Genomic DNA, 13816 nt, shown 5'->3' with positions numbered 1-13816 from the left:
AACTATGATCCACCATAGGGAGGGATGGAGAAGGGAGGAGTAGAACTATGATCCACCATAGGGAGGGATGGGGAAGGGAGGAGGAGACCTATGATCCACCATAGGGAGGGATGGAGAAGGGAGGAGTAGAACTCTGATCCACCATAGGGAGGGATGGGGAAGGGAGGAGTAGAGTGATTATTTTACACTCTTCTTAGGGTGTGCTCCTCCCCCACTAGTACCAGAGCTTCTGCACAACCCTTTTCAATAAGTGACAGGTCTTGGAGAATCAGGGCTGGAAGGAAGGGGAATATCAAGCAGAGTGTGCTAAATTCTGTCTGGAATTAGAAGGGGCCTAAGAACCTCTGATGTGGTGCTGTAGGATAAGCACTGAATTGCTGACCATAAGGTCGGCAGTTCAAACTCACTAGCTACTACTTGGAACTCCTCTACAGGGTCACTGTGAGTCAGAACTGACCCTACAGCACTTAACAACAAGAAGAAATAAATCCATAGAATTAAAATGTTGAATAGAAAGATCTCTAAATTCACTGGCTAAATAAATTAACCCTTAAGGAAAATTTGTATCTATGCCAAAAAAGAAACAAATAGAAAAGAGAGAAAAGACCTATTCAAAGTTATCAAATAAACAATCAGCTTTAGAAGTGAACCCAACCATTTTCCTGACCAGGGCAATTTCCAACAGACAATACTGAAGCTCATTAGCCAGCTCTATCCTTTCCTGCTGTTTTCGTTAGTTCCCCAAGAGCAAACTCCCTCATGCCTTCTCATAGTTGGCAAAGGTGACATACCTGGATAGAAAGTTTTCCAAAGACTGCTTCTTGTCTTCCTTGCAAACAATGCCCTCCTTCTTCTGCTTTTCCATGTCTTTGATTCGAGACTGGAAAGTATCGATCAAATCGAACACAGACTTCATTGTTATTGGCACTTCATAGTATTGCTGTTTAAGAAAGAGTAGACAGTATATGATGCATAAGTTGATTTCTTCTCTCTGATCTGAAGATAGAAAACCTGGGAGAATTCATAAAACTCAGGAGAACTCTTAGAAATCAAACCTAGAATTCTCATTGATTTGAAACTTTCTCCTGCAATACAATAGTTGCTAACTACTCTGAAGTCCACCCTCTGATTCATGGCGACCCTATGCACAACATAACAAAATGCTGCCCAGTCCTGTACCATCTCCATGATTGGTTAGGGATCAGACCATTGGGATCCACAGAGTGCTCATTGGCTAAGTTCTAATTTAGATCAACAAGCTTTTCTTCCTAGTCTTTCTTAGTCTGGAAGCTCTGCTGAAATTTGTTCAGCGTCACATAACACACAAGCCTCCACTGGCAGATGGATATGTAATGACTACAATGAGGAGCATTTGATGGGAATTTAACCTGGGTCTCCCATTTGAAGACAAGAATCCTACCACGGAAACACATCTGCCTCCACTGCAGTCAGCTTCTGCTAATGTTGTGAGGTTCTGAAACCATGAAACAAGTATTACTTTTCAGGAGGATTTCATGTGTTTTTCATTGGAAAGGGTCCATGTCTTCCTCACCATACAATTCCTAGATTCACTTTCTTACCTCTGGGATTAAGCTGGTCACTATACAACTGGAGGGGAAGAGAGAAACACTCTGTCTAATGCAGAAAGCAAATGGAATAACATGTTAGAGTATCAGACCTGAGCAATCAGGGCAGTTTTCCACAGGAAGAAACCTATTCTGTGGTTATCAGGAGTCTCCATGAAGTCTTTATTATTCTTAAAGATTATTTTATTGAGTGAACACTCCTTAAAATTACATCTTACTCTTTTTTTCATAAACAAATGAACAACAATGAGATTCAGTCTCCTGCATCATAGCTGTATGGATTTATAACAGCTACCCCAAAAGGCTAAACGAAACCAGCACAAATCAGACAGCAGTGTGGACAAGGCTTGGAGCTGGGCCCACAATGAGAATTCAGTAAATTAGAGACTGTTAGCTGACAGGGGCCTTGAAGTTCTAGTTCTACCTCTTACATTAGAGATGGCACAACTCAAGTAAAGAATGAATTCACGAAAGGTGTTCTCTCCAGCTACATAAAAATATTGCAAGTTGAATCAATTATTTTTATGACCAAGGCTTTTGCCTAGAGATCCTCATTTAAGCATGGCTTACTATAGTAAGATACAGTGGTAAAGATAGTTGAAGTCTAACACTAACTGAGTGAGTGTGGGCAAGTACCTTAATTATCTAGGCCTCTGTTTCTTCCTCTGTGAATCAAAGGATATATAAGTAAAAAAAAAAAAATCAATATTTATATTCATCTTAGAGGACTTGTGATAAGAATTGTAAATGGCTAAGGAGAGACACTGGCCCAAGAAAAACACTCAATAAAGTTAGCTACTTTTGTTAGTTATTATTATGTTTACATTACAGAATTGTTAATGATCCAGGACCTTTGTCCCTAAATATGGAAAGAAAGTGTATGCAAAATCCTACAGTTTTTATCTATGATGAAACAGGAGGTAAATTTCTAACCCTTCCAAAGCTTGACCAGTATTAAATATGATTTTCATAAAGACAGAGGCAAAATATACTTCACCATTTATTCCTAGAGTTTGGCACATCATAGTGCAATAAGTGTCCAATGAATGCATGACATTGATATCAGAGAAATATCCAGTGTGAATCAAGAAGCTGGGCCATAGGAGGTCAGAGACCAAATTTCTGCCACAAATTTTATAGAAGAACCAAGAATATTTGGGTCATTTAAAAATTTACGTTTTAGGAAATAATTTGAGCAGTTTAATTATATGTCTAATAATCTCATTGACATAAACAAAAAAACAATGAGTCTCAGTTTTATGTAACAGCAGCACATCAACCAGAACAAGAACCCATACCTTAACTCTCAAATCCACGTCTGTCAACACCATGAAGAAATCATTGTAGGTCATTCCATACTCTTTCCTCAGCTCGCTGATGAGATGCTGGTCTACCAAATCCTCATCACCCACCACGCGCATGGGTTTCTCATTATCTTAAGGCAAATGAAATGTGAATAAGTCTGGGTGCAGGGTTTCCAAGAAGCAGGAGTGAGTATTCTGGAACACTTAATTGTGTTCATGGGGAGCCTGTACATAGACCAAGAGGAAGTTGTTTGAACAGAACAAGGAGACACTGAATAGTTTAAAATTAGGAAAGGTGTGAGCCAGGGTTGTGTTTTTTTTTTAATAATTTCTTTTCAATCTGTATGCTTAGCAAAAAATCCACGAAGCTGGTTTTTATGAAGAGAAACATGGCAAGAGGGTTGGAGCAAGATTCACTGACAACCTGCGGTATGCAGATGATACAACCATGCTTGCTCAATGTGAAGAGGACTTAAAATACTACTGATGAAGATAAGACCACACAGCCTTCTGTATGGATTGCACCTCAATGTAAAGAAAACAAAAATCCTCACCACTAGACCAATAAATAACATCGTGATAAATGGAGAAAAGATTGAAGTTATCAGAGAGTTCATTTTGTATGCACTAACCACTAGCACTCATGAAAGCAGCAGTCAAGAAATCAAATGATGTATCGCATTAGACAAATCTGCTGCACAAGATCTCTTTAAAGTGTTGAAGAACCAAGTTGTCAGATTGAGGACTAAGGTATGCCTGACCCAAGCCATGGTATTTTCAATAACCTCACATATGAAAGTGGGATTATGATGTAGTGGCCCTATACAGGGTTTCTGAGGAGTGATGGGTGGTCTTGAACAACTGACCTTGGTCCAATTATGAGTATTTAATTTTATTTACATTGAAATGCAATCTATACTGAAGGCTGTAGTCTTTGACCTTCATCAGTAAGTATTTCAAACCCTCTTTGATTCCAGTAAGCAAGGGTGTGTCATCTGCATATTGCAAGTTGTTAATGAGTCTACCTCAATAGAGCTACCTCAGTTATGTCTAGTGCTGTCTCTGTTATAGCAAAATGCCTCAAAAGATAGAGAGGAGCTACCACCAAGATCTAAGGCAAACTTTGTTCTACTAGGGTATAGCAAGAAAACAATGTATGGTCTGTGTTATTCTTTCAAACAAGATAGTTCCTGAACTGTTTCTACCAAACATTATATGAAAATTTCTTCATTCTGAGACTACAGAAATGACTGAATCTTAAATTAATGCTTGTTCTGAGTAGGAAAATCTGCCAAGAATGATAATAAATGCACTGATCAACATTTGATCAAACTAGGAAGAGAAGAAGCCAGAGTTGACAACAGACTGAATTCTGAGGAAAGTATATGATACAAGGCCAGCTTCTCTCTCCAGTAGCCTCTTCTGCCGCAAGTCTCAGTTACACTCTGCATCCTATTATCTGTGTGAACAAGAGGGTCTCCTCTGTTTGCAAAAACAACAGACTTTTGACAGTTTTGTGTCAAATTTATCCAAGATCTACTAAAACTAACTTTCATTAAGGGCTGCAGTGCTTAGGAAAAAACTGTAAAAACAAATCTTATAAACTGCCCACATGTTCTTAACTCAGCTAAATGATTCACAGATGAAAGCCAATGTGGTAGGATTTGGTCATTCCACACAACCTATCCCTCATGCCTAAGATTATTGTGGAAAGGGATAGTCATGGAGAATGAACTCTGTTGCATCTGGTAAGAACCTACCTCAGAGTGAAAGCGAGATATGTGCCCCCAAACCCAGAAGTCAGTAGCCAATTTTTTGTCTCATGTATTTGTCTATGTCTGACTATAGACAGCAGTGATACCTGAACTCAGGAGAGTTCAGGCTCAACTACAAAGTCTTAAGTACCAGTTGTGTGCCAGGTGGTGTGTTCAAAGCTGCTATTGCTTCTCTGTGGATTCTTCCCATCAGGTCCTCCCCTTCCTAAATTCAGGCCATCCACCAAAGTCCTTGGACCACTGGCCTCTCCCATAGTTACAGTCATTCCCAATCTCCTCTAGCAGTTTTTCAAAGTATGAACCACATACTCTATGGGTACACAGTAGAACTGTGCTCCATAACAATTTTTCAGTGGCTGGCTTTTCAGAAGTAGGTCACCTGGTTTTTCATTGGAACACCTCTGAGTGGACACAAACCTCTTGGTTAGCAGTTGCATGTATTATAACATTTATACAACTCAGGGTGTCCAATTTGAGAAGACATAGCATGTTTCTTTTCTAAATTTAGATTTTAATGTAGTAGATCTTTTAAATGAAACATTTGTAAAGTATTGAAAGTATGATTATCCTATTCAAGAAAGCCATACAGATTAAAAAAACAAACAAACAAAAATCTTTCAGTTGTGCTTTGAGTTAACTTGGAGGAAACTATACTACCAGAGCTTAAATGCTCTTATCTTAAAAATATCTATCCCCAGGATAACTGAGCAGTCAGTGGTAGTGGTGGTTGTGTACCTAGGGGTCGGTTTCCTAGTATATGGTTTCTGAGGCTATACATCTCTATGGAGCAGAAAGCCTCAACTTTCTCCCACTGTGCAGCTGGTGGATTCCTACTGTTGATCTTGCCATTGGTAGCCCAACGCATAACCCACCATGCTACCAGGGCAATAGTGGATTCATTTCAGTTATGATAATTCTGCTTTCAGCTACAGAACTTAACTTCCCTTTGGTTGGAAACATAAATTCAAATGACTGTTTGTGTGTGATCTCCTTGCTTCCATTTTATTTTATGAATGGATCATTACCTAATGTGAAATGAGTCATTGGACTGGATCCATAGGTGGAGTAACCTGGTCATTCCTGATCTCAAAGCTGCTGCTCTTACTTGGCCCCTAGAGAGAGCAACTTGTCAATCAGTGAAGTGTCTCCTACCGAAGCATTTTTCTGTTCTACAGAACAAATCCACCAAACCTTAAACACTATTTTAAATGTATCTAAATAATATAGTCACAAATCTTTGTTGCCTTTCCATGGTTTAGCAAATAAACTCTAAAGTCTTTGTCCATTTTAGAAGACTTTAGACTCTTTAGAGGCTTCTAAAATCAGATGCTAAATTATATCACTACACCTCTATTTCAATTCTATCCTTGACCCAGCCTTCCACTCTAGATCAAACTGAGCTGAAAATCAGAAAAATCTGAATAATAGTTTTAAATGCAGAATCCTGGACTCTGTCCCCAAGCTAATGAGTCAATATCTTGGATAGGGAGAGAAGCTGGGAGTCTCAATTTTCACTATAATTTATATAAAGAGTACCAGTAAAACTGAGATGAAAAAGATCAATGACTCACTAGGAACATGAGCAAAGGGCACTAAAAAATAAATGCAAATGCTCCTTAAATATATGGAAAGATGCTTAATTATACTCATAAAAAAGAACAATGCTACTATTCTACATTGAGATACCATTTTTCACATATCAGATTGGTCAAAGGTTTGATCACACACTCTATTGGAGAGGTTTAGGGAAATAGATACCTTTATATTTTGTCCTGGTGTGGCACTTATAGAAAAGCATTGGACTGCTAATCTCAAGGTCAGTGGCTCAAGCCCACCAGCTGCTCCTCAGGAACCCTATACAGGGTTGTTATGAGTTGGAACCCACCAACTTGACAAAATTTAACAACAGCAACAACATACTTCATTGATGGGATTATGAAATGGCAGCATTTGAATGGAAAGAAGTCTGGAAATATACCAAACTAGATACATTTTCCATTTGATCCAGCAATCTTACTTCTTAGAATGTATTTTAAAGATGAACCCAGGTACATAGGATGGCTTGTGTGTAAGGTTACTAACTGTGAAATTGTTTTATAATATGACAATAATGAAGATAGTCAAAGTGTTTATCAACAAGGGTCTGGTTAAATAAAGCTATTCATAATGGCTTAATTAAAAATGACAAAGATCTCTACATACTGGTATGTAGAGACCTACAGGAAACACTTTAAATAAAAAGTGCAAAGTGTAGAACAGCATACATAGTATATTACATTTTGTATAAAGGGAGACTTTGGGTAGTACAAACAGTTAAGTATTCAACTACTAGCTGAAATGTTAGTGGCTGGAATCCACACAGAGGCACTTTTTTACCCCAAAGCTCAGTTCTGATGCTGTCAAATGATTGAACCCAGTTAAAAAACACTCCAGATGAAGAACGAGAAAAGCCTTTATTATTATACTATATTATAATTGCACTATATGATTATATTACATTATAACTAACTATTATAATCATACTATATTAAAACTTTATTAGTATACTATACTATAAGGAGCTCTGGTAGCGTAGTGGTTACGAATCGGGCTGTGAACCGCAAGGTCAGCAGTTCGAAACTACTAGCGGTTCCGCGGGAGAAAGATGAGGCGTTCTGCTCCCGTAAAGATTTATGGCCTCGGAAACCCTGTGCAGGGTCGCTATGAATCGGAACCAACTCCAAGGCACTTAACAACAATAACAACAACAACAACAACAATATATTATAACTACAGGAACATCCGCTGCAAAGAGGTGTGTTTGGTGTTCGAAGGACATTACTCCCAGCACTTTTTGTACTACTTCATAAGGTTAGTCACATACTATATGCAAAGGGGGTTACAATTCGAACATTCACACTGTTGTTGTTGTATGCCGTTGAGTCACTTCCAACTCATAGCAACCCTGTATAAGGTTTCTGGTGAGTTTGATCCACTGACCTTGCAGTTCAAACTGACCATGAAGTCGGGTGCTTATCCTACGGTGCCATATCAGGACTCCAAATTCATACTAAATTGCACTATATCATGATGCTCCAATAAGCATCTCAAGGAGGGTATGACTACAATCCTGGTGCCTCTTTGTCCAGATGGTCACTCCTTATCAGAACAGGGACCAGGCTCCAGGCAAAGCCAGACAATTATTAACATTTCAAGTTAAAATACTCAAAACATACATTTAAGAAACAAGGCAAAGTTTAGGGGTGTATAATAGATGCTTTCAAGCAGTGCTTGATTATATGTATTTTGGTTGTTGGTTGTTGTTTGCTGTTGAGTATGTTCCAACTCATAGTGACCCCGTATAGGGTTTCATCTTTTCTCCGTGGAATGGCTGGTGGATTCGAACAGCGTAACCCATTATTTACTCTTAATAAATTTCTGGGTGTGGCACTGTAAGATGTGCACCAGACTCCAAGATTAATTGGGTTGTTTCCAGATAGTCCCTGGAAATCTTATACAGTGTGATGAGGCAGAACTGACTCAATGACACTTAAAAACAACAACAATAAAGCAAAACAGCTATTCTCTCAAAATGATTGCACTTATGCTCTCAACCTTGGAAGACAAATATGCTGACCTGCTTTCTAAAGGTCACAGCCTTACAAATCCCATAGAACAGTTCTACTCTGCACACATGGGATCATCAGGAGTTGGAATCAACTTGACAACAATCAAACAACAAAACCATCACCACCAACATTTTATATAAATATAAGGGGAATATAGTATTTATATTTGCATAAAGAAACTTGAAAGGAATATAAAGAACACAAATAATCAAACAAATAATTACCTATAGAGCAATGAGAGCAGGATAAACAGGTCAGAAGAGAATACAAGAGTAGTCTGGGTTTATCTTTGTACATAACTTTAACTTTTGAATCCAGAAAACTTATCATCTATCCAAAAGTTAAATAGGGAGCACGGTGGCTCCATACAATAAGCACTGGACTGCAAACCATAAGGTCAGTGGTTCAAGCCCACCAGCTGCTCCACAGGAGAAAGATGAGGCTCTCTGCTTCCTCAAAGCCACTCCTCAGAAACCCCAGATAGGGTTGCAATGAGTCAGAATCCAATTGGCAACACTTAACAGCAACGACAACAACAATACATAGCATACATACACTATCAAATATTGCATACAATGTTCAAGTATTAGAAAACAAAACAGATGACTGGGACTCCTCAAAATTAGAAACTTATGTGCATTAAAAGAGTAAGATTTTGCCAAAAGAGTAAGAAGGAGTCCACAGATTGGGATTTTTTTTTTCTTGCAATGACATATCAGACAAGGGACAAAAGTCTAAAGTTTATAGAAAACTACAACACCTCCACAAGAAAAAGACAAACAGCCCAATTAAAAAAATGGCCTCAAGACATGAACAGACACTTCACCAAGGAAGTCAGGCAGCCAAAAGGTATAGAATTGTTCATAGTCATTAGCCATTGTTGTTGTTGTTAAGAACCGTTGAATTGTTTCTGACTCATAGCGACCTTGTATGGGGTTTCTGACCTTGCAGTCCAGCACATTAACCCACAGCACCAAACTCCCAAAGCCTACAGCACTAGGGATTCCCAGGTGGTCTTCCATCCAAGTACTAACCAGGCCCGACCCTGCTTAGCTTCCAAGATAAGGCACATTCAGGAAGATGATGCAAATTAAAACAACAATGAGATATCTCTCACCAACATTTACAGTGAAGTTCAAAAAAACAACAAATCCTGGTGAGAGTGTAGAGAGACTGAGACCCTCTTACTTTGCTGGTGGGACTGTAAAATGGTTCAACCACTCTGCAGAATGGTATGGTGCTTCCTCAGAAAGTTGGAAATAGAAATACCTTATGGCCCAGCAGTCCCTATGCCTGGTCCATTGTTATTGTTAAGAACCACCAAGTAAGGTGCCGACTCATAGTAACCCTGTGTAGGGTTTCCAAGGAGCAGCTGATGTACAGCACTATTCACCATGGCAAAAAGATGGAGACAGCCTAAGTGCACAACAATGGAAATATGGAGAAATACATTTTGGTACATACACGCAATGGGATATACTATGCAACACTGAACAATAATGATGACTCTACGAAACACCTTCTAACTTGGATGAACCTGGAGGACATTATGCTTAGTGAAATTAGTCACAAAAGGACAAATATTGTATGTTACCATTATTGTGAAAAACTTAAGAAAACAACTGGTCTTAAGTTATAAAGAGACTGGAGAATCCTGAGACAATGGCCTTCAACTACCCTTCAGGTTTGGAAAGGAACTCACTCTGGTGGCCCAACTTTCAGCCAAGCAGTAGATAGGTATATAGGGGTAACAACAATAATAAAGTATGCTCACTATGAATTATGGAATGGTCAACCACTCAAAATCAAAGGGGCAACATGTACTTAAGGACAAAAGTGAGAAGAGATAGGAAGGTGGGTGGAGTGGAGGTAGGAACCATAGAGAGGAAGCCGGATAGCTGTTGTTCCAGGGAGGGGCTTACAATTATTGAGATGAAGTAAAGTGTGTTATTTGTTTAAATGTAAAGCTGATGATCTTATATGTAAACCTGCATTCAATTCACAATAAAAAGTTTAAAAAACAAAAATTAATAAAGAAAGACAATGAAAGAGAAAAAAATGCATTTATATGTTATGCCATTTAAAAACCTTCGGGTTAATGCACTGGACTGCAAGGTCAGTTTGAACCATAAGGTCTGCGGTTTAAGCTCACCAGTTGCTCCTTGGAAACCCTATATAGGATTGCTATAGGTCGGAACTGATTCGACAGCACTTAACAACAACATATAACATATATTGTGCTGGCCAAACCAAATAGGCTATCTCTCCTGGGAATTTACAGAACCATACATAACTTTCTTTAGAAAAAATGCCTGAAATCTTAGGGTAAGTTTCCTGGTTGTTTGTAGCTTCATTATTGATGTTCCCAAAAGACTGAGCCAGTAGACCAGTAAGTGAGTACAACCTACACTGTAGGTGAATTTGGGCAACTTTCAAAGCCCAGGAAAAGTCTGGAAGAGCAGAGAGCACTTGATTTATTTTGAAAGAAAGTAAGGCCATCTGATAGATTTCCAGCTGAAAATTGGTCAAGGCTGGAGTTTGGTTCACTGAGATCATGACTCATGTCAATTCTTATTTTTCCATGGCTGACTCTCAGCCTTGGCTCAGCATGTTAAAGTCTTTCCCATAAGGCTAACCTGGGACATGGTACAAGGTAAGAAAGGTCTTCCAGGAATTAGATGAGGAGCAAAATAAAGGCCTCAAAACCTGGTCCAGTGTGCCATTCAATGAGACAAACACCCAAATCACAATACCTGGTTTCCAATAAGGCAGTAAAAACAAAGCTTCAGCTCCTCTAAAATTCACAGTCAATCTAGATGTTCAGAAAATAGCAAGATTATGTGAAAAAAAAAATTTGTCAAGACAGCACAATATGCTTATAATAGTTAAGAAAATACAGAGGTTGAGATGGAAGATCTAATGATTTTTCCAAACTTTTCTGAAATAAGGAAGGAGGATACTTTGTGTAAGGTTGGTGGGTAACACATTTGACACTGGGAACACCTGGTTAAGGATAGTTTTCATCACGATCAGTGCCAGTCTCTGTGCTGGAATGAATATTTATTTACTTCCTCTTGAGACATCTGGATCATAATTAAGCTACTGGCTCATGCTACTATTTGAAAATCCAGAAAGCAAATGGCTCGAATCCCAGTTCAACCACTACATATTTGGCTTTACAGTATTAGTCTCTTGAGCTTCAATTTTATCATCAGGAGTAATAACGCAGCCTGACCTTTGAAAGCAGTTGTGAGGACTCATGGGTCAACATTTGGTGATTTGAGAAGAGCAATTAGGAGTATTTCGGTGCTCTAGTCACTGAGCTGGTGTGGCACTATAGGATAAGCATTGGTCTGCAAACCCCAATGTTGGCAGTTCAAACCCACCAGTTGCACCTCAGAATCCCTATATAAAGTCCTTATGAGTTGGAACCGACTTGAAGGCACTTGACAATAAGTCCTTGTGGGGGAATTGCAGTGGCTCAGTAGGATAAGGACTAGACTGTGAACCACAAGGTTGGTAGTCGAACCCACTAGCTGCTCTGCAGAAGAAAGATGAAACTTTCTGCTCCTGCAAAGATTTACAGTTTGGAAACCCTTTGCAGGATTGATACAAGTTGGAAGCTACTCAATAGCACTTAACAACAACAGTCTTTGTGAAAGAGACCCAGAGGAGCACAGTGAGGCACTCAGCTACTAGTCAAAAGGTTATCAGTTTGGACTATCCAGAGGCATCTTGGAAGAAAGGTCTGGAAATCTTGTTCTGAAAGTTCAGAGCTATGAAAACCCAACGGAACATATTTCTACTCTGCACACATTGGATCATCCTGAGTCAGAGTCAATAAGATTTGGTTTGGGTTTGGTTGTCCCTGTGACTATTCACTGACTTCCAGATGTCTGTCAAACCCACTGGTATTAACAATGAAAGCCACACAAATCCAATTCACCTAAATATTTTACAGGTATTGCACACATTATATCAAGAAATCCTCCCCACAGTCTGTGACTGATCATCCTTTAAGATAAGACTAGAAGGTGACTTGTCTAAGGTCATGAAACCAGTAAGTTGTGTCTCTGGGTTTGAACTCTCACTTTGACTCCAGGACCTTTCTTGTATTTTTGGGATGCATGCATGACTTTTATTGCTATTCCTGTTTTTTCTAAGGACACATTCAATTTTTTGCTCTCTCCCTCAAACATATACACAGCACATGAGCTCGTAGACAAACCAATCACCAATATGCAATAATTTATAATGAGACATTAATGGATGCTATTTATTTTTCTTTGGAGATATCTTAGGGGAAGGTGAGCTAATAAAACTAGGCAAACACAGATGCTGTCGAGTCAGTTTTCAAGAGCTGATTTTTCAGAAATAGATTGCCAGATTTTTCTTCCTAAGTACCTCTAGATTGACTCACACCTTCAAGTGTGTTAATCATTTTCACAACCAAAAGGCTCTCAAAGTAGATAATGTATGTAGAAAGAATGTTCATTTGTGTGTGGGTGTTTTTAAGAATAAAGACCTAGAAATGGAATAATTATAAAATAAAATGGGTGGATCATACTTTGGACTTCTGACTATGAGGCTGAAATATTCACAGTACATCTTGTAATTTTCCCATGAGAACTGTAATGACTTAGATCTCAGCTATCCAATGCTGAGCTGTACGCTTTATGCATCTCACATGCATCATTAATATGGAGAATTGTGAAAACTCTTAATTCAGCCAACTTCTTCAGCTTGCCAAAAGGACTCAGATGCAGTTCAGTTTATATTTTAAGTGACTTTTCATTTATTTTAATGTTAATATGTTAATAGCTTCTTACAGCCCTGGTTAATTCCCTCCTCAGTCTTGCCCAAAGTCAAGTACTTCTAAGGTTCTGCAGGTCCCCACTGTGCATGCGTCATCTACAGGAGATTTAGGTGGTGGCGCTCACAGGCAAGACTCAGGATTCAAATGAGTACCTCAATACCTTGCTGGTACCCCTCCCTTTGTATTCTTCTTTAGCTTTTGTCTGCCTTGCGGACTTTTGAACCATAGGGTGCTTGCATAGTTTTCATTTTACAGTGCTAAAACTTAAACCAGAAAAAGCCCTATATGGTCATATAAATAAGCAAGCACACTGACCTCTGTTACACAAGGAAAAGAGGCCCTCTGGTCATCTGCATCCACCTTTTGCTTCCCCTTCCCACTCTACCCCTCTCATAAAGTTTGCGCCACCTTAGATATGAGAAATACAATAATAAATAAAAGATTTTAAGAGCACCTAGCTGGAAATGGTCGATTTTCATGGTGCTGTTGTTGACAGGGCCAAAGATGGTGATCACAGAGATTTTCCTGGTGGCCATTTTGCAGAAGCTTTCCAGATATTCGTCTCGCTGTTGCACATACATGTGGTTCTCAGCCTTAGGCGCAGTAATCAGCTTGAGGTGGGTGAAAGCAAGCACAGATTAATATACAGTGATAGTTTCATATTGATGAAAAAGTCAAGTAAAAATCGGAACCAGAGATACCAGATAGCAACAACAACTATAAAACA

At 38.9% G+C, this 13816-nt stretch overlaps 1 protein-coding gene across 2 annotated transcripts in view; it reads right to left on the bottom strand.

The window, feature by feature from the left end:
* CCDC80 (coiled-coil domain containing 80) overlaps nucleotides 1-13816 on the bottom strand; it is a 46796-nt gene that overhangs the window by 13193 nt on the left and 19787 nt on the right. For both annotated transcript variants that reach the window (XM_006864184.1, XM_006864183.1), the window contains 3 exons: nucleotides 13544-13700; nucleotides 2885-3021; nucleotides 792-940 (listed from right to left, as the gene is read on the bottom strand). In XM_006864184.1, coding sequence (XP_006864246.1) covers nucleotides 792-940; nucleotides 2885-3021; nucleotides 13544-13700 — 443 coding nt within the window. The remainder of the gene's footprint in view (nucleotides 1-791; nucleotides 941-2884; nucleotides 3022-13543; nucleotides 13701-13816) is intronic.

The sequence above is a fragment of the Chrysochloris asiatica genome, unplaced genomic scaffold (genome assembly GCF_000296735.1).
Source record: "Chrysochloris asiatica unplaced genomic scaffold, ChrAsi1.0 scaffold00061, whole genome shotgun sequence".
Classification (NCBI taxonomy): domain Eukaryota; kingdom Metazoa; phylum Chordata; class Mammalia; order Afrosoricida; family Chrysochloridae; genus Chrysochloris; species Chrysochloris asiatica.
Note: the sequence above shows the minus strand (reverse complement) of the source record. Positions and strands in the feature narration are given on the sequence as shown.